The sequence below is a fragment of the Madurella fahalii genome (genome assembly GCF_045866475.1).
Source record: "Madurella fahalii IFM 68171 DNA, scaffold_4, whole genome shotgun sequence".
NCBI classification, from domain to species: domain Eukaryota; kingdom Fungi; phylum Ascomycota; class Sordariomycetes; order Sordariales; genus Madurella; species Madurella fahalii.
In genome coordinates, this window is record NW_027263974.1 from 54,545 (window position 1) to 80,305 (window position 25,761).

A 25,761-nucleotide genomic window follows, 5' to 3' on the forward strand; every position below is an offset into this window, starting at 1 on the left:
CCCGCCAACCTATGTTGCGCTGGTACTTGGAACCGGGCCCTAGAAACGGCACTTCCTCACGCCGTACGCCAGCAGCGTCCTAACCCCGGCTCCGTCCCACTTAGTCGTGTCACTGATCTCGGGCTGGACAGCGTCAGCTTGCTGGTCCGGGCCGGAACGATCCTGCAAGAGTTGGAAGGCGCGTTCACGTTATGGTACCACCGGACCAAATCGGCCTCAAGCAATCCACTTCCACCCCTTTCCCTTTCCATCTGCCCATCGTACCCCAACGCAACACAGCGTTGCGCCCATCAAGAGCGCTCCGTCCCAATACGCGATACTCGTATAAGCTCGCGTCCTTGGTTCCGAGTTCCCCAGAAGCTGCCCGCCTACCGGACTCCCTAACATGGTACCAAAGCCCCTCACAAACAAGATAAACGCATTCACAGCGGCATACTGGCGGATGCCAAAGACCTCGGCAATGATGGCCGGAAAAAGGGCGTAGTATCCACCGGCCGAGACGCTGTAGAAAGTGACGAAAGCCGCCCAGAGCGGGGGGGTTGAGGTCGATGGACCGGTGATGGTCAAGACGCTAGGCAGCCAAAAGGCAAAGACGCTGGACGCGGCGAGAAGGAGTGTCATGACAAGGATGTTTTGTCGGCCGAGCTGGTCACCGACGTAGCCCGTCAGGACGCGCGACACGGCATTTATGGCGTTGCTGGCGGCGAGCAAGTTGGCGCCGTTCGACGGCGTGAGGCCGAGCGTCACCGTGTACGAGGGGATGAAAGAGAGCGGCAGCTGAGCTCCGGCAGCCTGGAGGAACGCGGCCACGGCGGAGAAAAGGAAGGTCGCGCGGGAGGCTAGCGCGCGTGAGACGTGCGTCTCTCGCCTCTCAGGCCCTTCGGACGTCGAGACGGACGCGAACCTGCTCGGCGGCACCGCCCAGGCGATGGGCAGCCCGACCGTCAAGTTGAAGGCGGCGTAAATGCGGAGGGTCCAACGACCGCCAACAGCGCTAAGAAGCGCTCGGATAATGGGTGCAAAGAGCAGACCGCCGATACCACCGCCAGCTAGAATCTAAAGAAGGGAAGCGTTAGCAGTCCGATCTCGTTTCCCCAATAGATTTCCGGAGGTGTTACAAATCCCATAGCCGTGGCCCGATGTTTGGTAAAATATTCGGGCGCAGGAGCCAGAAAAGGAAAGTACAGGAGGGACATCCCAAACCCAACCAGAAAGCCCTGGGTCAACAGAAGCTGCCATATGGAACGACAGAAGGAAGCCAGGGTAAACCCGGCCGACACCATGAGTATTCCTGAGATGGTGATCGTTTTCAGCGTCAACATCTGCAGTATCTTGCGGTGCCAACGCTGGGTCGAGGACGTTGTCTGTGTCCAGGTCCCGTGCTCGATTCGCGATATCACGGGATTCACGACGATGCCACCCGCCCATGTCAGCCCGTAGCACAGCGTACCGACAAAGGCTAGTAGTGCCGTCGGCGGAGATGTCTGTGTTGCCGGAGATGGCACCAGGACGTTTTGGCTGGACGAGAGGTAGTACTCTTGAAACACACCATAGGTCTGATTATACCCAAACGTAAGGACTATCGTTCCGAACGCAGAGATGAGTACTCTCGCTTGCTTTCTGCGCGGTAGCTGTGGTAAAACCGGCGTTGGAGCCGGATCCGACTCGCATTCGCCTCTAGGTGCTCTCATTGCTGTAAGCGGGTTTGTTCGAGTTTGCGACATTGCTGATCTGCCGGTTCAGGGATGAATTGCTGATTCAAACGAACGATAGAACACAAGAACGAAGAGCATATAAGGGCATAGGAAAATGCCGGAAGTTCGGGATATCCCCTGTCCTTCCCCACTTTAACTAGAAACCTGATTCGTAGTAGGAACTTGCAAAAATTCACTCCGTCGCATCCATAGTGGATATAGGGGAAAAAACCGTATTTTTCGGTCAACCCCAGATGATAGAAAGCTAGTACGTTGCTTTTTAGTAGTTTTCTTAGAAGCATTTGGAGGCTACAAAGGGGGCAGGTCCCGGGGCAAAGGAAACAACTCTCTCGGTGAAGTGGTGCAGAAATACACATCTACACCTATATACCTATCAAAACAAGGGAATGGATAAAGGTACCAAATACCAGACAGACAGCATAGACAACACAGGCCAGACGACACCACCGCAAATTAGGTTCGTACAGACTAGACAAGGTCAAGACCCCACATATATATATAGTGCTCCTTCTGGTTAAAAGGAGATCGCTTTGTACAGGTATAGTAAAGAGTACTGAATCGATTGTCCCATCTAAGGAGTAATAACTAGGACGACCTTATTGATGATGTAGAAGGAAATGGGCCTGTCGGAAACACGGCACCTCTGAATCTTGGGAAATGACAGTTGAGGGGTTTTGTGTCTTGATTTGATTGTGTTGATTGTCTATCTGTGCTGGAGAGCTTGCTTCTTTTATAGACGAGATACCCGTATAGGATAACGTCTGTTCAGTGGCACAGTCAGCTGCCAGCCTGCTTTAGCTGACTAGAGTATGTCAAAAGGGTCAGGAAGCTGGATCCTGGATCTGCAAAACACGAACCCGGATCAGTGTGATCCGGATTAGTGTGACTCGGATAAGTGTGATCCGATCTCTCGGAGACCCGTCAACCCGGGTCTCCGTGGTCCAGGAAGTTGGGAATAAGAAGGAAGTTCACCTCCGTTAGATAAAGAAGAAAATAAGACATCCTCAATTTCCGATCCTGAATTTGTATCCAAAAATTTAACTCCGAACGTTCAGAGGTGCTGTGCATCCGACAATTAAGAGTCTCATTCGCTCAACCTCCGATTAAGCCAGCCAAAAAGGAAGCACATTCAAAAGCGTCTCTGAACCTGATTCAAGATGACTGCTATCAACAACGATAAGACTATCTACCTAACCAGTTCCGACGACTGGGAATCCTAGAACCTGCAGTTCCAAGCCCAGGCCGTTGCCGGCAATACGTAGGCCCAGATTCAGAGTCTTACTCCATTCCTCAGCGAACCTACGGCTCCGGACCCAGCACGTCACAAGCATAAAAGCCCTACCCAGTCAACTATTACGGCTAAAGGACGTACTGAATCTGTGGTTGAGGACGACCAGACGGCAACCCCGGCAACGGGTTCAACTACGTCAGCAATTACAACTACATCAGCAATTGGAATCAGCGACCTTACGGCAGACGGTTTTCATACCTTCCAGCTCGAATAGTCTATTTACCAAGCCGAACTTAAGAAGTATGAGCAACAAACCGATAAGATCGAGCGGCTGAAGTAGTAGATTCTGAAGACAGTCAGTCCATATTACCAGCTTACTTCCTACGATCCGACCGAGACAATCTCGGAGTAGTATTCGGCTCTTCAAGCCCAAGCCGGTATCAGTAACGACAAAGCACTTTCAGACGCTCGCGAAGTCTATCGACAAGCCGTCAAACCCCTCGTACAAGTCCCTAAGGACCTAATCAGGTAGTCCGAAAATTAGGAGCAAGCGCTCTCTAATGCCTAAAGGAAGAAAGTTCCTAAGGCTCTATCGACAAGTACCTAGTTCCAGGATTTCACTGATGCGGTAAAGCCGATTATAAGTCACTGGGTTACGGCCTATAAGCTAGTAAAAGGAGCAAAGGCATCGCAGTTAACCCTGACCTACCGAGAGGTGGCTAACGACTTTCGGGAGGAGGTAAAGCAGTCAACGAGAGCCTACAGACCGGGTAGCCACCGGATAGCAAAAAGCGCGTTTAGCCCTTCCTTCGCTGCCATAAAAGGTAGTAAAGAGGCCTATTAGGAGAACGCTTCTAATAGCGAAGTCGGCCCTAGTAGTAATAGGGGGGAATAAAATAATAGTCAACGAACATAATAGGGTAGCTCTAGCGGTAGCAAGCCTAAAAAGCGGAATAAAGCTCCGGGTAAGGCCGAGACCCTAGAGGGCAAAAAACCAAAAATAAGGCTAAGGAAGGTCTTAGGTATAGCTACAACTACATATCCCTGTTGTAGCCAGTTCCACCATTTGCAGAGATGCTACTATGCCTTTCTAGAATTAGCACCTGAAGGTTTTACTGAAAGAGACTACATTCGGATCAAGGTCGACGAGGCCTTAAAGGATCTGACGTTATAAAAAGAAGTCGAGAAGCTGAGGTATCAGATGGAGTTACAGAGTTGACTAGGCTGGAAAATCGGCTGCTGCCCTAGCAGTTTTCTGATTGCAAAGACAGCCCTTTTAATAGCTAAGTATCCTTTAAAGAATTTAGCTATCCTAGATTCTGGAACTACTATTTATATCTTTAACCGAAGAGACAGGTTCAATAATTTCAAGAAGGCCGAGCTTGGCGATTATATATGGGCCGGGGATAGCCTAGTACCCATCTAAGGGTACGGAGATGTGGATATCTAGTTTCAGAGATACCAGCTATCACGACCTCGATAGCAAAAGATAAGATAGCGCCGATAAACTACCAGTGTCCTACAGCTTCGAGATATGGTCTACTACCTTGGATTTGTCTATAACCTAGTATCTTTGCAGCAACTGCGAAAGCAAGGGATCTAGTGGGATATAAGTCCTAGTAACAACTGCCTACGGAGATCCAATGGCTTCGTCCTTAGCTACCTAGTAGATCGATACAACTAGTTTGTCCTGGAAAACCTACCTCGTACCTACTCCAACGCAGCCTTCGTCATACGCCGCAACAGGTTCAATACTTATACTCAAAGACGGTCCAGCAAAGCGATTACTGACTTACGGTATTTACGGCTTAGCTATCCTGGCCTATAGGCGTTGGAACACCTGGTCCAGTATACCTAAGGTATACGAATCAAAGGGCCTACTACAGTCGAATGTAAGGCATATGGAGTCTCTAAGACCAAGCTTCAAATTCGCCGGCAACCCCGAGACCACAACGAAGGCCCAGGGATACAATTTACTATAGACCTCTTCGACTTCAAGGAAGGGTATAACGGCTACCGATATCTATTGTTGATAGTCGATAGATAGTCCGGGTTAGCCTGGGACTACTACCTTCAAAAAAGGGAGGCCGAGTCCATTATTTCAGCACTCGATTATTTCTTTGGTACCCTAGAGCAACAATACCAACTACAACCTAAGGTAGTGGAATACGACAATAAATTCCATCAGCCGGTTATCAAGGCTGTCTTTACACGATGCTTTATCAAGGTCGAGCCTTCGGCACCTAATATGCCAGCGCAAAATGGGGGCGCCGAACACTCAAGGGGTATAATCACAGAAAAGATCAGGGCAATGCAAGCTGGTACCAAATTTCCTGTAATACTTTGGCCAGAGATTACTAGAGCTGCAGTCTACCTATACAATCGGACCCCTAAATACGGCTACAACTGGAAGACCCCGTACGATCGTTTCTATACCTACCTTGCCCACAGAGACGGTATGGTAGTAGAAGACAGGAAGCCAAACCAGGCTTATCTCCGAGCTTACGGCTGCAAAGCCTTTGCCTTGACAACAAGCGCTTAAAAAGGGGTATTCAACAAGCTGAAAAATCTTCGGCAATAGAAACTAAAGCTGGAACCAAGAGCCTAGATCGGTTACCTTATCGGATATAACTCTTCAAATATCTATAGGATCTGGAACCTAGTAACCAACAGGGTAATCAGCATAAGGGATATAATATTCAATGAAGGGGAGATCTTCAACGGGGACATCCAAACCCTAAAGGACAACTGCCTGCATCTCTAACTCGACGAACTAAGCCACCTTCTTACAACGATATAACTACCCGAACCAGAGGTACCAAGATCCATAGCACTAGAAGAAGAAGTTGTCGAACAGCCGATACTAAATGCCGACGAGGACCAGGAAGACGAGACAGCTGAAGAAGAGGCCGAAGAAGAGGTACAATTTCCATATACGTCCTCAAGATTTAAGCCGTATCCTACACCTCCTTTGACGCCGTCGGCTATATTACTTACAGCTTCGATCCAATAAGCCGATTATCAAGCCGTACTGGATTTAACCTTTAAACCCTAGATAGCTACTTTTATAGCAGGACAGTTACAGCAACCGGCTAGGATATACAATAGTCAAGCAGTTATAAAAGCAATGGTACAACGACTTGCTAGACGGCCTAGCGGTCTACAGACCCTCTACAGCTAAGATCTACCCCCTCTACCTAGGTAGCACTACCAACTCAAAGACCACCCATTCAAGGATTAATTTATCCAAGCCGAAAAGGATCACTTGCGAGTGAATGCCGAAATAGACTATTGGACCGAGGTCAACCGGCAAGAGCCGCAGAAGGAAGATAAGTACATCTTGGGATATATATAGGTATATACCTACAAGTTTAACCAAGACGGAACCTTCAAGAAATGCAAAGTAAGGCTGGTTATTAGGAGTGACCAATAAAGACCATCGGCACAGGAGACCTACACGGCTACCCTCGCTACTAGATCATTTCATATCGTTATAGCTATTGCAGCTAGATTCGACCTCGAATTAAAACAGTTCGACGTAGTCAACGCCTTTATCAACGCTACTCTAGAAGATACCGTCTATATACAGATGCCTCCCGGCTACAAAAGTCCTAGTAAAGTTCTACGGCTTAAGAAAGCCCTATACGGCCTCCGCGAGTCAGCACTACTTTGGCAAAAAGAACTCAAGACGACTCTCTCGACACTAGGGTTCCAGGCCGTCTTACACGAGCCCTATATCCTGATCAAGGACGGAATCCTAATTTTCTTCTACATCGACGATATTGTCCTAGATTACAAGAAGGAAAAAGCAGCCGACGCCCAGACCCTAATCAACCTACTGCAGCAGAAATACCAGCTTACCGGTAGAGATGATTTACAGTGGTTCCTAGGCATCGAAGTTATAAGAGACCGATCCAAAGGATTGATCTAGCTATCGCAAACAGCTTACCTTAACAAAATTGTCAACCTGGCTACGACGAGCCTAACGGCCAAGATCCCAATAGCTACAGCCGAATTGTTACTGTACGATAGTAAAGCAGAGTACTCGTCAATTACCAGTTATCAGCGGAAGACTGGATCTATCCTATACGCCGCTATAATCACGAGGCCCGACATAGCTTTTGCAGTATCACAGCTAGTCAGATTCAATACCAACCCTGGGCCCTAGTACCACAAAGCCGCAGACCAAGTCCTCCACTACCTACATCACATACGCAAAATGGCCCTGCAATTAGGGGGTAGCAACGACTACGTTATTGCTAGCAACGCCTCCTTCGCTGATAACAGCCTTAATCGAAAGAGCTCTCAAGCGTACACCATGAAGTTATTTGGTAGGCTTGTAGGTTGGAAGGCCAATAAGCAAGAAACCGTCACTACATCTACTATAGAGGCCGAATTACTGGCCTGGGCACAAGCCGCCAAAGAATCTCTCTTCGTAAGCCGACTACTAGCCGAACTGTCAGTCAAACTGGACGACCACCACATCAAGATTCAGTGTGACAATCAGCAGACTATACGACTTATTACGGCTGAAGTGGCTACCCTCCAGACCCGACTACGGCACGTAGATATTCACAACCACTGGTTGCGCCAGGAAGTGGCAAGCAAGAAAATCAAGGTGGAATACACGCCCTCAGCCAAGATAATGGCAGACGGACTGACTAAGGCTCTTAACTACCCCTTGCACCAAAGATTTATCAAGCAACTAAGGCTGACGTAGATACCCAGTCTGCAAGAGAGAAGTCCAGATTCAAGCCCTTAATGGGTTGAATCTGAGGGGGTGTATCAAAAGGGTCAGGAAGCTGGACCCTAGATCTGCAAAACACGAACCCGGATCAGTGTGATCCGGATTAGTGCGACTCGGATAAGTGTGATCCGATCTCTCGGAGACCCGCCAACCCGGGTCTCCGTGGTCCAGGAAATTGGGAATAAGAAGGAAGTTCACCTCCGTTAGACAAGGAAGAAAAACAAGACATCCTCCATTTCCGATCCTGAATTTCCATCCTAAATTTAACTCCGAACGTTCAGAGGTACTGTGCATCCGACATCTATTACTGTCGTTTCCTTTACTTGTCGATATAGGTTTTTCACCCGGTCGTTGTGGCACGGTTTTCCTATGTATTTAGCAGTAGAGGGTCTGGCACACCTTATCTTGGGTAAAGCGGTGGGGGAAGAAATAATAATAATAATTAAATAGGGAACAGGAATCCACGGAATTTACAGGCGTCATCCTTCTCCTCTTTAACCATTCTACCAGCGCCATGCCGAGACCTTCCGACAAGATCATGTCGGCCGTTACCGATGACATCGCCCTCAATCCCATTTCCGAAGGCTCCAGCTAAGGTCTCTATAAGATTCCTGCACAAGGAGCGTCCGAGGTATAAGAGTCAATTGTAACTATCAGGAGCCATTTATATATCAAGAGCCAGATAGAGTACCAGCTTGTTGTAGGACAACTGAGTCAAGCTTACACAGTTATTGACCAAGAACAAGGGCACCAACACCAATGCAACATCTCGAGGCGCCACGGCGCACCTCAGCAGGGGGAAGCCGTCGGCGTTGTTTCTCATTTGTCCCGCAAAGTATGTCTTCCTCTCTTGTTTCTGTCGGCGCTTGTCCCGATGCTCAGCAGCCGGGAACTGCGCAGTCGTCCAGACAAAACAATCCCCTCGAGAATGCCCTAATTGGTGCTTAAATTCATCTCTAAGGCTCCAGATAGCGACGTTTGCGAGATAACAAACTCATTTACCAGTGAGATCAAAATTAGCTAGCTATATACCCGTTTTGCAAGGGGCACTCATAACACTTACCTGTTGCATCACTGTTTCCAAACCCGTAGTCCTCGTTGTAACAATTACCAAACGCGATGCCAACTCTACTGGCACTGTACAAGATTAGCTGAGGCACCGTTAGCGCTCCACAAAAATGGCTACATAAGTAGGTACGTTAGATATATTTTTTGTGAATGAGTCGGCTAGAGAGGTTTTCTTGAGGCAGTTGTCTGGTACGCCGTAAGGTTAGTTGCTGGGAAAAGTGAGGAAGTCCAAGGAGTCCTTATAGCACGACAATTGTGTGTGCGTTCATCCAACTGACCGATATGTTTGCGGGTTATTGGAGCGTGTTTTCTGGACATGCCTTTGTCCAACCCAGCAAGCGACGTAATAGTATAGCCGTTTTGACCCGGACTAGTGTAGGTACTGTGCCTTCCTAAGGTACTTAGGTACCTAGGATCCACCTTCGCATCATCATCCAACTCCCCAAGAGAGATACCTTACTGTATTTGGTCCGTCCTGATGAATTCCAAACTCCGCTTGTTTACGAAAGTCTAGCGTCTTCCGAAAATTTTTCTAATGTTAAGCAAGTGGCAAAACATTCTAAATCCCTTTCATTAATGTAATCCACCTACTCGTCCAATATCCTTTTATCCCTTTCGAGCTCTAGGAGTAAGACTGTTACAAAATCACCGGGATGGCTCAATTTGTCATTGTCATCGTACGAGCATTTTGCGGAGCCGATGAGGAGAAGCCGGGATGTTATGTTGCGCAGCATTTCGGGCTTGGCGCCTTGGAACTCTCATGATTGACGAAATTACCTGTTCTAGCGGACGGAAGTTGTCCGGTGTATTTTTCCCATTCCAGGGAATCATTGGAGCGAGTAGCCAATCGGGGCATCACAGCAGTCACTTGGTTAATCCTGCAGGAATGTATGAGGTCGGTAGCATAATCGGAGGTGCTTCAAATGCCTTCCAAACGGGAGCCTGCACTGGTGGTAAAAAACGTCACCGGGCATCGAGAAGTTGGGGAATTAATCTGGATAATTGCAACCGACGCTACCCTACTCTCCATCACAGAGCACAAGAAGATCGATTGCGGTGAATCCCTTTCCCCCAACGGCCCCCAACCCCCCAACCCCAAAAAAAGCCTATGATTATATAAGAGTCGTCTGATTTTTAAGTTCAGTGTTAAATCGCGGAAACTTTTTCTCTCAAATTATACTCGGAAACCGCTAGAGATTCTAGAGAGATTTGCGAGACGACCTTCGTTTACAATGAGACTGACCTCAATTCTCCTTGCCACCTTCGCTGCCGCTGCTCCCAAACTTGAGAAGCGATGCAGACTCGGATATGGGATTCAACCTTGCTGGGTGCGGTGGGACCACTCTGCATGCGAGGCTTACATTCCCGCCGGGGTTGAGTATGTTATCGACAAAGAGAATAAACAAATCGTTGTGCACGGTGTCTGCGAGAGCTGCTCGAGAGCGCTTGCTTTGGAGAAGGTGCGGAATATTCCGGACAGCTGGGCCATTAGTTTCGGAGACGTTGAAGATATTGGCAATGGGACTTTCATAATTTCCAACATGGATCAATGGGGCCTAACTTTTCATGAGGGTTTACGGCCCTTCACGGAAAGCTGGGGGACATCGTGCGTTTGGATAGAAGAAGATGAGGTGCCTGAGTACTAAAAGCTCCGAGTAGTTAGCTAGAGCAAATCTAACTCGGAGTGCCCTGTATCCAGACAATTCAACAGTTCTCATTAACGCTGGATATTACGTTGTAAAAGAGCTCTTTTGTCTTTATTTAATACCATCTTTGCTACACATTCACTAGCTACACGATAGGATAATTACTATCGCCAGCAAGTACAAGTAGCAAGGTACCTAGGCTAATACTCCGAGTTAAGCGTCCTAAAATGATGTTTTCAAGAATTCTCATGAATCATCCAACCGATAGCCCCTCACTAACGGTAAGATAGATTCAACTAGATTGGCCTCAGAGCTAGGACCTTCGAGATTACCGTATGGTGGATGATGATCGAATTATAGGCTTTATGTTGTAGGGGCTACTATATCAAGACTAGTACTAGCGTATTTACACATGCGTTAAAATGTGTGCAGTGAATATATATAGGTATGTTACGGACAAAGTTATTTTCCAATGCAATACCTTCCGTTGACGTAGCACTATGAGGATGGTTTATCTTCAGTCGGTCCTTTTAACTATTGAAAGAGTCCTTATTCCTTCCCCTCTCATCCATTATCGATCAGTTGATTTTGCCTCTTAAACTTTCTAGCGTATTGGAACCTATTCTCCCCGCTAACATCGTCTCTGAATTCAGACCACTATAGTGTATTAAAACTGAGACATTTTGTTGACCTCGAAACGGACCCGTTTTGATGGACTAGGAAGCGGAGAGTCACTGACGAGAACAGGGCAGAAAAACCCCGAGGGTAAGCGCAGATAATCATTATAGTTGCACGGAGTTCTTATATACATATCGTTATCATTAGCATTGAAACATACGCTGCAGTCTCGATAGATTCAAGATTCGTTCGTTAAATGCCTCCCCGTCACGTCTCTCCTTAAGGGAACTTACGTCCTATCGACATTTCTACAATCCCAGTATGCCAATTTCTTAGATTTTTTTTTGGATCTGGAACTCTGTTAGTAGAGTGGGACACACCAACACTGCCTTGAAAGCTACTGCGCCCTACCGCTCACTACCGTCGAACAAATAGGGAACGTTCCCGGTCACCGCTTAGGCTGAGGCACTAGAATCGGACGAGCCATAAATACTAAGACAAGTCGATTTGTTAGTTGGTCAAGGAGTAGCCCGGCTGCAGGAGTTTTGTAGATAAGAGATTACTTAAGGTACTCAATTTAGATGAGTTGGTAATGGGGTTATTCCGAAGTCATTGGTCCTGAGAGGATGTCTGAGCGATCATCAGAAGCACTTTTCAGGGTTCCTAAAATAACACAAACAATTTAAATTCGCTAGCAAGGATTATCACAAGAAGAAGTGGCTACTGAAAGCAAGTGCCGTCAACTTTTATCCCCATCGCCATAGCTAACACTCTCCCTCTTCTCACCTTCCTCATTTCCTTTCGATTATTATTATTATCCAATTTCATTTGATTTTTAGGGTAAGAGCTGGGTACTATAGCTGGCCAAGGGAGTTTGAACTTTAAATGGTCCGTCTCCTCCGCGTTATCAATACTTTCCAACGCCCACTTGCGGTATAATCGCTGGAACATTCTGACTAGCTTCTTAGCAACGCGCAATTAACAGCGTCATTGGAACAAAGCCTATCAGAGGATATACAACCAGTAGGGACTATAGGGTTGACATTGTTCCTTAGTACTAGTATTTGCCTCATCCCCTGTCGCTAACACCTCGGTCCAGCTTCTGTGTTTCATGTCAGAAGTAACAGTCGCCAAGCATAACCGAGCACCTGAGCTTAACAACCTTTGTTCTGATGGATGTGAAACAGCAGCTAGGAGGCGCAAAGCAGACCCAGTATCACAATGTCTCTATTCTATAAAATACTAGCCAACAAACGCCAGTCTAGTCCCTCTAATGCTCTAAACCTAACATAACATACTATCCTATATAATTCGTTGTTCAAAGGGCATGGCCCTTGTTGACGATACCAACTTCGTCGTCATCTCGTGATGATGCCTCATCAAATTCGACAGTTGTCTCATATGTCCTCTGAATGTATATACCCCCGTTCTTTTGGTTGCTAGTGTGCATGTCATCCAAGGGTATCGACTCCGCCACCATAACCGTTCTTGAGACCGAATGCGGCCCGTAATCGCCGTGAGAGTTGGCACCGGCGGCCTGATGTGTCATGCCCGTTGCGTAACGTGACTTGTTTCTCGAGCTGTATTTTTTGACACTGCGCGAGAGAAGTGCCTTGAGCGGAGGTAGAGACCCAACAATCACGGCCGTGGAAGTTTCGATCGCACCCCAGGTGGCGAGTCCGATGAGATCGACCGTCCCGCCAGTGGCGGAGATAACCTGGGTCATACGTACAATGGCCACCGAGATAATGATAGCGCCGAGGCTGAAAGCAATGCCCAGACCCATCTTCCGGCGAAAGTCGAGCTGCAGTGATGGTAGAATGGCGATAGGCAAAGCCATAATTATGAGGTCGCTCGTGACGTCGACGGTGGTGGAGTAGATAACGTTGAACTTCTGCATCCATATCTCGTGTGGCGAGCTACATGCACCTGATGTAGGGAACGAATCATGTCAGTTATGTTGACTTATAACAAGTGTTATGAGGCATACCAGCTTTAAAATAATCTGACGGAGGGCTGCAGGTCAAAGAGCTGGCAAGCCAACACCCAACATAAGCTAGGAAAGCGAAGATGGCGGCGCAGTACCACAATCGCCGAAGGATGGGAAAGGGTTTGACGAAGCGGAAGAAAACAGCCATAAAGCTCGCCTTCACGGACCACAGAACGGTCCAGAACAATTTGATGATAGGGAATTGCCAGCGCGAGAGTTGCTCTGTCCTTGGGATAGTATCTTCGTCTGGTGTAATGCGGCCCGCTCCGAGGTATGTGATGTACCACAAGGAAGGCATCTGCTCCGTTTGCAGAATAGCCATCGTAAGAAGGCAGAGCCAGGCGAACATGATCCAGTAATCATCGAAGAGAAAGGACCGATTTTGTCGGAAGCGAACGGTCAGGCGCAGAGCCACAAAGATGGTCGCAGTCGAGAAGAAGACCCAGACGATGGCGAGAAGGCCAGTCTCTCCAATCGACTGAGCAGCACCAGGAAGCGGCGCATATGGGTTGGCAGTGAATGCTAGAATGTAAGCTGCCGCCGTTTCTGACATGTTTCCAATTGTCTACAGGGACCAAAGGGTGTGCTAGAAATTCAGCAACGACGAAGAAGATTTAATGGGGACTTTACGAGTTACCGAGGCTCCAATGTTATTACATACCAAAGTCTGGAAGCGCATGGGAGTAGGAATCCTACCTTCCGGGTTGCGGTATCTTCCGGGCGAAGCGTTGCATTGCTTCCGCGTCTCCCTCGAAGGCATCGTCAGAAAAGCTGCGTGAACGCCATGTTTCACTTCACCAGACAAGACTTTATGCGGGACTGAGGCAACAATCTGCAGACGACCCCTGCCAATAAGGTTGAGCCGAGACGGCTGGATGAAGGCCCACAACGTCCCAGCAACGTTAGTACTTACTTGGTATGCATAACAAATGCACCATGTATCCAAGAGGAGCGCCAAACTACGGACGGCACAATATGCCCAGAACGCCCTAACAAGGGTACGGGTATTTGTAGAAATGACGCGGGATTTTTCAAGGGGCGTTGCATTGCCCACGCCGCCAGAAAAGACTTTTTTCATAATGAGTTGGAGCGCCCGATTTTGGCACAGTTTAACCCATAGTAGTTCCTGTTCATTGTACGTGCTTCGTCTAGCATATACATCCTAACGGGAAAGGTCCGTAAGGAGCGTTCCAACGCCCATCCACGTTAGGGATGATTGCCGTGAGATCAGTAAGTCACATTCGCCAAGAAAGGCAGAGAGGCACAGCGGTTAGACGAACCAGCAACATCTGAGCTTGCAAGGATTAAAATGCGCACGCATCCCACACGTGCGTCTTTAGACTGTTCCCTTGCATACCCGAAATCACCAGATAGGTCTTGTTCGCGGGAATTTCCCAAGAATCTTCGGGCGCATCGTCTGGAGAAGCCTGAGCCGGGTTGCTGGGATCTTGGGGGCTTCTCCTACGGCAGCAAAACCTCGGTTTCTGGTTGATCCTACCAGGCCAGCACCACTCGCCCTATCGGCGTTTTATTAGGTTGCCTCGGACCCGATGTAACAGATTCTCGCGAGTCTCGGGGCCAAGGCTACCCGTGGCGCACTCCGGAGGCCATCGATAGTAGTTAGCGTCAACTTGCGGTTCCACAGACGCGAGCAGTTGCATTTCTCATTTTCCCCGCAGCAGACCCAATACCGCTTACGCCTTCTCTTTTTGCAAGCATTTCGCTCCTTTGTACTTTGTAATGGAATCAGCTGATTCGCCCTTCCCCTAGACCCCTATGCGCCACAACTTCTGGCCGCATCAGTTAAATTAAAAACATGTCTTTATCTTCCATATTCTTCGCTGCCTGTGCCGCCTCGCTACCTACCGCGCCACCCCGCTACCCGCTGCCCAAGTGAAGTGGTCAAGATGCGTTTCCGAACGGCACTGTCACTCTTTTTCGTTTTTGGTTCTGCCACCCAGGTCCAGCAGAAAGCTAGTCCTAAATGCAGATGTGTAAGTTGTTCATTCAATACTGTCTTAAACTGCCGCCTCGGTAGCGCAAGAAACTCATCTCGTTCCCACCACAGGTCCCTGGCGATGACTGCTGGCCTAGCCCTTGCCACTGGCAGACTTTCCGCCAGGAGCTGGGCGAAGGCAAGCTCATCAAGACCTCTCCAATCGCCGAGTCGTGCTACAACGACCCGCATAAGGATCTGGATGAGTGCGCCTACGTGACACGGATGTGGTCGGATCAGGACTTCCAAACAAGCAAGCCGATCGGGAGGCCCTATCCCTACAACATCACCTGCGCTCCCGTGAACTACACCGCTGGGGAGTCTCCGACGTCGTGCATCCTCGGCCCCCTTCCTCTGTACGCCGTCAATGCCACCACGAGAAAGGATATTGCCCTCACGCTCGACTTTGCCAAGCGCAACAACATCCGTCTTGTCATCACCAGCACGGGACACGATCTCCTGGGCCGCTCTGACGGTTACGGCGGTCTCCAAGTCTGGCTGCGACATTTCCGCAACGGCATCTACTTCCAAAAGACTTTCAAATCTAGCAAATCGTGCCGGAAGTCTGGCTGGAAAGGCAGCGCTCTTCACATCGATGGCGCATGGCAGTGGCGTGACGTGTACAAGGTTGCCGAGGCAAACAACGTCATCGTTGTTGGTGGTGGTGCTGTGTCTCCCGGTGCTATCGGCGGATGGCCCTCCGGTGGCGGCCATGGCCCTGCCACACGCAACTACGGGCTGGGCGCCGACCAGATCCTGGAGGCTGAGGTGATGCTCGCCAATGGGAAAATTATTACTGCCAATCACTGCGAGAACACTGACCTATTCCGTGCCATCCGTGGCGGCGGCCCTGGTTACGGCATCGTCCTAAGCCAGCACATCAAGGCTTACCCCAATGTCAACGTTGTTACAGTTCATCGACTCGCTATCGCTCCGCTTCAGCAAACCCCGGAAAACGCGGACCTCCTCGACGCTGTTTCAGTTCTGCTCCAACATTTCCCTAGTCTCAACGAGAAGGGATATGCTGGTTACGGTTTTTGGTTCCGCAACCTTCCCAGGCCCTTCATTGGCGAGACTCGGTCCGGTTATACCCACGGCATCTGGACCATCGGCAAGCGACAAGCTCAGGCTGAAAAGGCCATAGCCCATGCACTCAGGACGTTAGAGGCGTTCCGGGACAGGTTGTTCATCCAGTCAACATTCACCGAGTATCCGGACTACTGGTCATTCTACCATGCAGAGTCTGGCCTCTACGACCCGACAGGCGATACGTCCATATTGACTTCCCGTATGATCAACAAAAAGGCCGTGTCCGATTACAAAAAAGTCCGTGATACTGTCGAGATTATCAGCGGCAGGCCCGAGGAGTTCACGTCCAACGTCATTCTCCTCGTCTCGGGTGGCCAAGTTTTCAAAGACGCCGCCGACAAGACCTCTGGGCTCCACCCTGCGTGGCGGGATTCCCCCTTTGTCCTCATCACCGGGCAGGGTATTCCTAAGGTCGCGAGCCGTGAGATCCGACAGTACGTCACCAACGAAATAACTCATGTCAAGGGAGCTGCCCTCAAGAGGCTTGCCCCTGATACAGGAGGCTATATGAACGAGGGCGACCGCCACGACCCTGATTACATTCAGACCTTCTACGGTTCCAACTACAGGAGTCACCTGGCGGCAAAGAAGAAGTACGACCCGGATCATGTGTTTTACTGCCCAAGCTGCGTCGGTGCCGAGACGTTTATCGAGAGGCCCGATGGGCCCCTGTGCCAGAAATCCTGAAGGTAGATTTCAATCAGACTGACATGTGAGCCCGGGAGGGTTGTAAGTCTAATAGTTCCCCTTATTTTGTAGTTTTAGCCTATTAATTTCGAATACACTGAAACACTGTAGACGATTTAATTATGGTAGAGGCGATTTGGCTAAGCTTATCTTCTTGCACCGCAATAGAACCATGTGCAATGCTGTAGATTCAACTGACCATGCCCAAATTCGTAGATATCTCGGTGATATTCCCCCGATGTACTAAATGACCGCATATCGGTTCCGATGACCTGGACAGATTTGTTCGCCTGGGCCAAAACCCCCACTCTTGTCTACGTTAGTGAGTGGGGGAATCTGGCCGATCCTGCGGAGGACCCATTTTTATTATGCACTCTAAGTATTTGCAGAGCGGTCTAGGCCTTCGGTATCATCCGAAACAGGACACTCAATTCTACACTTTTCCCTCCACACTGTTGCTCGCTCTATGGAGAGCTCTCCTCGCTTGCACCATGCTCTCCTTTTGATCAGGAGGAGTTCTGTCCGCACATGTGATTTTTGGCTTTGTCTGTGCAAGTACCTGCTGTGGTGGTTGGCTGACCCTTGTTGGTTCTTTGTCCTTGTTTTGATGGGTTCTGTGCCTAAGATTCTGCGCCATTTCACTGGTTGGCTCATGCTTCAGCGCGCTGGTTGAGCCTCGTCCTGGTTGGCCAGGCTGCACTGCCATCTGCGTGTCAACCAGAAGAAAGCCCTCAAATATCTCCTATTGAAATAAGTGGCGTTGTTCGCGCGGGGTCATGGATGACGCCAAATCCCTGACCGCCTCAGCTGACCCCAAAGTTTCCCCACATTGGTGTGTAAACGTCAGCCAGAGTGCAGACAAAAGATCCCCATCACATGTCGCGCTCGCTTTCATTGCGTACCGCAGCAAAATCGTCTACTTCTCTCCCGCTCCTCAATCAACAGAGTTCACCCAAATCCATTATCCCCCCGATTCCAGCAGAAATGTCGGCCTCATCGGTCAGTTCGTTTCCGTCGACGACCATGTCGGCCGCTCCAACATCAACCTCTGGGAACAGAGCTCCCTCCCAAGGAGGGGTGATTGAAGGCGCGAACCCGTCCGAGTACAACCCCAAAGACCCAATCACGATCTTCATTATCCAGGTCAGCCAGCTGCGGTTAAGATACCATGGGATTTTCTGCCATAACTGACCCAGAATACATTATTGGGTGGATCATAGGCCGGGTTGATCATCGTAGTTTGCCACTTGCTTCACTGGCCTCTTTCCAAGATCCGACAGCCCCGCGTTATCGCTGAAGTCGTCGGTGGAATCCTGCTTGGACCGTCTGTGATGGGCCGCATCCCAGGATTCCGGGCTGCCATTTTTCCCACCGAGTCCCTACCGAACCTTACCCTAGTTGCCAATATAGGCCTCGTCCTTTACCTATTCCTAATCGGGTTGGAGACGGATGTCCGCTTCCTTGTCAGCAACTGGCGGGTAGCTACTTCCGTGGCACTTGCCGGCATGGCTTTGCCATTCGGCCTGGGATGCGCCCTAGCCTGGGGGCTCTACCACCAGTTTTCTGGCGATGAAGGCATTGTGAGTATCGGCTTTAGCGTATACATGCTCTTCATCGGCGTTGCTATTGCCATCACGGTATGTAGTGTCCATTGTTATATTGCCCGCGCAATGTCATCGTAGTCAGTTTCTAATTGTAATTAATACCTTGCGCTAGGCATTCCCGGTCTTGTGCCGGATATTGACCGAACTGAAGTTACTGGATACCTCGGTCGGCGTGATCACACTTTCTGCAGGCGTTGCAAATGATGTCGTTGGTATGCCATCTTCTTACTGATTGCAAATCGTATGCTGCCACGGATATTGCATGCTGATGATACTCAGGTTGGATCCTCCTTGCCCTCTGCGTGGCTCTAGTCAACGCAGGAAGCGGTCTCACGGCACTGTGGATCTTAATGACATGTGTCGCCTTCATGCTCTTCCTCTTATACGCCGTCAAGCCTTCCCTGGTGTGGCTTCTGCGTCGGACTGGTAGCCTCAAGACAGGCCCATCTCAGACCATGATCTCTGTCATTCTCCTGCTGGCTTTTGCATCTGCATTCTTCACTGGCATTGTCGGCGTCCATGCCATTTTTGGCGGCTTCATGGTCGGCCTCATCCTACCGCGAGAGGGCGGGTTCAATATCAAGGTAACCGAAAAGTTGGAAGACCTTATTGGGGCCGTATTCTTACCGCTATATTTTACACTTTCAGGCCTAAATACAAATTTGGGCTTGTTAGACAGCGGTATGGCGTGGGGTTATGTTGTGGCTGTTACGTTGGTTGCTTTCTTTACAAAACTGTTTGGAGCATCCTTGGCAGCTCGATTAAACGGCTTGGTTTGGAGGGAGTCCTTTGCCATCGGTGTATTGATGAGTTGTAAGGGCCTTGTCGAGTTGATCGTTCTGGTATGTTCCCCTTCCGTCCTCTGCTAAATTAGCAACAAGAGTGAACGCTAAAATGATGTTGGCAGAATATCGGCCTTCAAGCTAGGATCCTGAGCACAAGGACTTTCACGATTTTCGTCGTCATGGCACTACTCACTACCTTCATTACCACTCCGCTCACTACTCTCCTATACCCACCATGGTACCAAAAGAAACTTGAGGCGTGGAAACGTGGGGAGATTGACTGGGTCACTGGTGCCGCACTTCCGAACGGGGCCAACTCGGACGGTGTTGCGAAGCAGACGAAGCCATCGACCGATCGAATTCGTCGTCTATTAGTCTCACTTACCCTTGATCATATGCCGGCAATCTTGGATCTTGTATCGCTCTTTGCGACACAATCTCCGCCCGAGTCTCACCACGCCAAGCACAACACGTACCCCGGTCCCACCTCGACAGACAGTAAAGAGGTGGTGAGGGCTCACGGAATTCATCTCCTCCAGCTCACAGACCGTGATTCTTCCGTGATGACTGTCTCGCAGGTGGATGAGTATAGCCGATATGACCCGGTAGTCAATATCTTCCGGGCATTGGGGCGTCTTCACCGGATAGCTGTTTCTGGGGAGGTTGCCGTCATGCCCGACACCCGTTTTGCGGAGGCTCTCATTTCCAAGGCGTCAGCCATATCGTCAGATCTCCTGCTAGTTCCCTGGAGCGAAGCACCCCACAATCTGGGTGGAGCGCAAGCTATCCTTTCGGAAACCACCGCTGACAAGAAATTCACATCATCTTATGCCAACTTTATAAAGTCAATTATTCAGTCCGGCACAGATCAGAACATGGCCATTTTCTTTTCAAATGACCCTGGCGCTGCCAACCTACCGGACAACCAGAACCTGGAGGGGCCAAAGCTGACGAGAGCGTACTCCTTCCGCGACGTGCAGCATGATATTCCAGCCATCCCCACCAAAAACAAGTTACAGCACATCTTCTTACCGTATTTTGGGGGTAAAGATGACAATCTTGCGCTTGTTCTCGTCCTCCAACTCTGTGAGAAGGCAGAGGTCACCGCTACAGTGGTACATTTTTCCACCTCAGGACCTGGTGGCAGTACATCTGGTGCTGCTCAGGATGCCGAATTCTTCACATTTGCATCGACACATTATTCTCGCACAGAAAAAATCGCCTCACGAGTCCAGTTTGAAACAGCACCATCCAGCAACGGTCAAAGTGCCTTTGAAGCGGTGTTAGAGCGTGCGGTCACGGAGATCCAGCCAGAATCGCGAGACACTACGTGGAATAATCTCGTCGTGCTCGGCAGGAATATTAATTTGAGTCTCGCTGTTGGAGATAAGACTTCGCATATCACAACTAAAGAAGTCAAGGAATGTCTCGGACTGGTTGCGGAGAATTTGATTGCGTCTGGGCTGAAGTCTGATTTGTTGGTTGTTCAAGCCAAAGCATCCATGGCAACACCCAATTAGCTTTACAACCGCAGTGGGAGTTGATCACATCTCGCGAATGGAATTGGTATGATTCGTTAACTCAGACGGGACCTGGTTGTTGACGTACACAAGTGACTGAGATTGCTTCACACCGATTGCCAGCCCCTCTGATATTTGACAATTAACCGTTAACAATATCACTTCAGACAATCCAAAAATAGATGATTCAGGATGAGACTGCTGGTCAACGCAAAGACTATCTATACGGTGGCTTGCCGCCCTATATGCAGGTAAACTTTAACCATTAAGTGATCTCATCTAATTATACATCTAAGCGCAGCCCAGCTTAATGCAATATTCGTAGTGTGGTGCTGAACATGTATAGGCTGTTTTCATCTCTGTGGTCGTTAATTACTAACTTACAAAATGATTCCCCTTCCTCGCGACACTTGGACCTTGAACTGGAACAGCCCGGAGGTCATCGTCCAGTACTCATGAGGTAAACAACTCTCCATATACCTCTAGGGAATTAGCTTACCAAGAACCTATCGAAACTGGATTAAACATTGGACCCGGAACTTCGACTGGCCCCGGTTCCGTCGCCTCCATCTCCAAGATTCTGCTGTTCGCCTACCGAGCACCTCGCCTGAGACGCGACCGTGCTAGAGGAGGTAGGGCTCAGCTCCTCTAGCAACTACCACAATGCCGACATACCGGCCTTCCCCAACATTATCCTTTCCGTGCCAACATCAACGCTCCTTCCTTCCCTCCCGACAAGTGGTGTCCCTACCGCCGTGACGCACGTACTAAGCCATGTAATGCCATCTGCTCATAGTATCCACCAATTACCCCTTATAGCCCTGGATCTCACTCCTCTACGTCATGTGCTGCCCCCACCTCCATACACTTGCAGTCGTCCGTACCCATAACGCCAATGCGTGGCTATATGGCGCTCTGTACATTCCAGCTCGTTTTCCGTGTCTCTGATCCCTCACAATCCGGTTTGACATTGGTCTTATAGTCCGTTTCCGCGATTACTCGTACCTTTTACAACCGACAGTGCCAACTTCGGATGTTCCATCTAATGTAATATGTATTGATTCCATTAACATCTTCATATATCGTTTACACCTCATACGTCGGCCGTGAGAAAAAGGTAACAACATAACAGGGATTCAATGAAGCCAATCCCATTTACACCAGTTCAATGTAGTCTGCTACTCACAACAGCCCCGACGCCAAAAAAGGGTCTCCATTCAGTCTCAGGGCCCATTCATTCCTCAAGCATACATAATCCTCAATCCAACACCGGGGCCCTGTGGGTGGGTAATGGCGGTGTTATCGCCGACCGCCGAGAGCTCCAGGCCCTCAATTGTGCCGGGCGCTGCACAAGGTCGCTTGGTTGTCAGATGGCTTCTGTACGTTACTTCCCACGTCGCCTTGCCGGCCCCGGGCACATTCAGCCGCCCCAGGTGTGCATCTCTGTTGTTGCTCATGCTCCCATCCGTACACGTGGCTGGAGCCCACTGCCTAAAGACATCGATCCGCACGCCGTTGGGGTCGGAGATATAGTTGGGTTCGCCGTGAAAGAACTCGAGCCAGCATTGCTTGCCTGCCGAGGCAGCTGGGTAGGTGAATGTGAACATGGCGGACTGCCCGTATTCCAGGCCGTCAAATACATGGCGGAAGATGTAACTGTATGAGGTCGGGGCGTTGCAGTAGTTGGCGAAGGACCAGTTGAGGGAATGCGCGAGAACGGCAGATGGCTGGATTTCGGCTTCTGCTCGCGTGGAAATTGCCTCGGCGGGGGCCGCGACGGTGAGAGCAACCGTACAGAGGAGTGCGAAGAGAGTCTGACGAAGCATTGTGGTTGTGTTCGATCGTATCGCTGACAACGGTGGTAGCGTGTGTGAGATGCGTTATGGTGTTGAGCGTTGAATCTGATAATGCGAGATAATGGTTGTAGCCTTGCTTGGAGCTGACTGCCGAAGGAGTCTATATACAGATTTCTGACAAGTGTCCCAATTACAATGAACGGAAATACTCACTCCATCACCGTCCCCGCAAGGCTAAGAATAACTGACGATTCCGCCCCTGGCTCACTGGAGTCACTGCTCATGTCGATTCCCATTAAGGCTTTCCCCATGCGTAGGTAGTGTCTACGGCACGAACATGCCAGCAAGAGTTGTTTCCAGATTAAAGAATAATAGTGTCACGTCGCTTCATCCTTCCTCAATTACGAGCTTGGCTGCGCAATGCTATGCTGCATGGAGAGAAAGAGCGGCTCAACTACTAGTGCCTTCTTTCTGGTCTCCCAGCTCGGATGGTCACCTGGCAGCGGATACGAGAATTCATGTCACGACACCCAATGCCAAGCCGCGGCATACCGCATTGAGTCTCTTAATCCCATCTCACGATTCACCGAGCGTGACTTTTCGGGCTTGGGTTTCTATTTTCGGTGAAATCTTATAATCAAAGTCGAGGGAGCTTGCTGACCCGGGGAAGATAGCGCCCTGACGTGTTAGTTGATCAGTGAGTGGCTGAAGCAACATATCCTACTACTCAGCTCAAGGCATGTGTTCCTCTCGACAAAGAATAAAAGCTGAACACATACGAGCCAACAAGGCAACGCACCTTTGAGACGCGGCATAGAATTCCGTTTGTTTACCAGCGGATCCAAGTATTGCTAACAGTTATTTCTTACAAGTCCCTTTGATAATTTCCGAGGCCCGTTCCGCCACTGCATATAATGTCGCTGTCAAATGGCCGCTGATTTGGGTGGGAAGAATGGAAGCGTCCACAACCCTAACGTTAACCGTGCCATACACGCGGAGCTCTGGGTCAACCACTCCACCCAGCTCCCGAGACATCATGGAAGCAGTCCCCATAACATGTGAGTTTGCCGCCACTTGTTGCATCTTGGTCAGCGCGATGCTGTGCTGCATTTCAACAACGAGGGGTAAATGGGAATTAGTAAGTACCTGTATCTCGCAAATGCGCGTGCCATTCTGCATCCGTCGCGTTGTTAGGCAGACTTGTGGTTCCTTGTGGGATTGGTCCAACTACAGAAGCCCGTACGTTCATTGGATCAGAGCGCCAAAACGTTTCAGCAAGCCTCCCTACCGCGGTTAGTGCGGCAAGGTCAAAGTCAGCAAGGAATATCCGGGGATCGATAACGGGTTCGTCAATGTCATCGAGTGATCCAAGATGCGCGCTACCACGAGAAAAAGGGAGCAGGAGCCAATACTGCGACGCGAGAACACCACCAGGTGCCACGATCGTAAGTACCTCTCCGATAGTGCCGTTACGTTTGAAGAGGATCTCGTGCTGAATCCGCAATAGCTTTGCGACGGCTGAAGCCTTCAGACTCCCCGGCTTAGAAGCGTCCACCGCCGCCTGCGCCCATCTGGAAAGGCTATTCCGCGTTTCTTCTTCAACTGCTGCGAGATCAGCGCCAAAAACGTCCGCGGCTGTCACAAATGTGTGGTATGCGTTCGCCGACGGTTCAAGGTTGCCCGAAAACCTGAGCAGGTGGCTGGGTTGCTCCACTAGGTTTTCTCCTACTCCCGGAAGATTCACTCGAGTCTCTATGTCTAGAGCCCTGAGAACGCTGATTCAAGGGCTGATTGTCAGTGGGCTCAATTTGTAGCAGATGCTCGGACTCGGTTAGCAAACCTACCTAGGATTCCCAATCCCAGAAGCTTCGAGCACAAGTGGAGTCCGGACAGCTCCCGCAGAAATAACAACCTCATTTCTAACACGCACTTTTGTCAACTTTCCGTCGTCTGTAAGCATCTCAATGCCACTAGCCACCAAGCGGGCACTAGGATAACCCCTTTTATACCGCTTTCCATCGGCCCATGTTATTCGTCTCACCGTTCCCTTAAGTATCCGGAGATTGTGCCGATGTTCGACCGGGTGGTAATATGCGCGAGCAGCGTCCCACCGCACGTCATTTCCTGGATCTAAAGTCTGCGGGCCCATCGAAAAGCCTCTCACATCCCCACTGTTCAGATCTGGATTCTGGGATAGTGACAAGCCTTCCCATGTCTGCATGACAGCCGGTGCGAACGAGCCGTTCCGGAGCGCGGCCGAGTAGCCGACACGAAGGGGACCATCAAACCCATGATATTGCCGTCTATAAGTTGCTCCAGCTGCCAACTGCGTGTCTGTTGGAATCGTGTACCCCTCAGATAGTTTGTAGTAAGGAAGAAGGGCACCCCAGTTCCAGCCGGGATTCCCAAGGTGCTCCCAGGAGTCGATTTCGGCAATGTTTCCGCGTATGTATGTCATGCCTAACAGATGTGAGGCTATGTTAGCGATTGACGGCATCTTCCGTGCCCGTAGTGGTTGCTCACCATTTATCGTGCTAGTCCCGCCCCATGCCTTGCCTTGGTGCAACGGAAGCGACCGGTTGCCGGCACCGGGTTGCATGACGGTCTCGTATGCCCAGTCAATCGGCGTGTTAAAGGCCTGAGAAAACCTATCCGTGGCTGTGACATTGATATTATCTCTCTGATCGGTTCCAGGCTCTATGACAGCAACGGTCACCGAAGGGTCTTCGGAGAGTCGATTGGCAACAACGAGCCCAGTGGTTCCTGCGCCAACGATGATGTAGTCAAAGTCTTCGATGGCTGCAGTCGGCTTCCCGATGCTGTATGCCAAAGCCAGGGTGAGGGTTAGACGACCCATTGCGATAATCATCATCGTAGTGCACACGGGCTACGGAGACAAAGGAGGCACGCTAGTAGTCCTGGAAGACGAGATCATTTATATCTCAATTTTCTTCCACGGAACCTTATGCGTACGCTACCCGCTGCTGCATTGGGAATTCTACAGTATGAATCCTCCTGGAAGGGTGTGGGAGCCAATTGCGACATTCCATTGTCTCGGTTAAAGACCAGATGCTACGCAAAGCTGAGTAGCCAATGGTTGCGAATGCTACCGGAAACCCTTGAGGCCGGAATAACACCGCTACGCCGCGTGTCCACAGAACCAGGATCAACTGCTAACCGTGAAGAGCGACGGACATACGGCCGAATGACGCTTGCGTCTTGTCGGCGGGGTTGTTGCGTCGCATATCACAGGGGAGCAGCTTAGGCGA

At 49.9% G+C, this 25,761-nt stretch overlaps 6 protein-coding genes across 6 annotated transcripts; 2 read left to right on the forward strand and 4 right to left on the reverse strand.

Annotated features, from left to right (window-relative positions):
- Nucleotides 1–216: 216 nt before the first annotated feature.
- On the reverse strand, nt 217–1,724 carry MFIFM68171_07027 (Putative monocarboxylate transporter protein; the record flags this gene model as incomplete). The annotated part of the gene is made up of 2 exons (XM_071062447.1): nt 217–1,056; nt 1,119–1,724. 2 exons carry the CDS (start codon nt 1,722–1,724, stop codon nt 217–219), a joined length of 1,446 nt encoding a protein of 481 aa, XP_070918548.1.
- Nucleotides 1,725–12,343: 10,619 nt separating this feature from the next.
- Nucleotides 12,344–13,568, reverse strand: MFIFM68171_07028 (Rhodopsin domain-containing protein; the record flags this gene model as incomplete). The annotated part of the gene is made up of 2 exons (XM_071062448.1): nt 12,344–12,954; nt 13,016–13,568. The coding sequence occupies 2 exons, from the start codon at nt 13,566–13,568 to the stop codon at nt 12,344–12,346; spliced, it is 1,164 nt and encodes a 387-aa protein (XP_070918549.1).
- Nucleotides 13,569–14,922: 1,354 nt separating this feature from the next.
- HPM9 (FAD-linked oxidoreductase hmp9) lies at nt 14,923–16,787 on the forward strand (the record flags this gene model as incomplete). The annotated part of the gene is made up of 2 exons (XM_071062449.1): nt 14,923–15,009; nt 15,084–16,787. The coding sequence occupies 2 exons, from the start codon at nt 14,923–14,925 to the stop codon at nt 16,785–16,787; spliced, it is 1,791 nt and encodes a 596-aa protein (XP_070918550.1).
- Nucleotides 16,788–17,771: 984 nt separating this feature from the next.
- MFIFM68171_07030 (Cation/H+ exchanger domain-containing protein) lies at nt 17,772–20,696 on the forward strand (the record flags this gene model as incomplete). The annotated part of the gene is made up of 5 exons (XM_071062450.1): nt 17,772–17,930; nt 18,008–18,424; nt 18,504–18,603; nt 18,671–19,233; nt 19,299–20,696. 5 exons carry the CDS (start codon nt 17,772–17,774, stop codon nt 20,694–20,696), a joined length of 2,637 nt encoding a protein of 878 aa, XP_070918551.1.
- A 1,241-nt stretch (nt 20,697–21,937) lies between these two features.
- On the reverse strand, nt 21,938–22,522 carry MFIFM68171_07031 (IDI-3 protein expressed during vegetative incompatibility; the record flags this gene model as incomplete). The annotated part of the gene is made up of 1 exon (XM_071062451.1): nt 21,938–22,522. The coding sequence occupies one exon, from the start codon at nt 22,520–22,522 to the stop codon at nt 21,938–21,940; it is 585 nt and encodes a 194-aa protein (XP_070918552.1).
- Nucleotides 22,523–23,350: 828 nt separating this feature from the next.
- Nucleotides 23,351–25,349, reverse strand: MFIFM68171_07032 (Glucose oxidase; the record flags this gene model as incomplete). The annotated part of the gene is made up of 4 exons (XM_071062452.1): nt 23,351–23,565; nt 23,639–24,267; nt 24,337–24,952; nt 25,016–25,349. 4 exons carry the CDS (start codon nt 25,347–25,349, stop codon nt 23,351–23,353), a joined length of 1,794 nt encoding a protein of 597 aa, XP_070918553.1.
- Nucleotides 25,350–25,761: the final 412 nt, after the last annotated feature.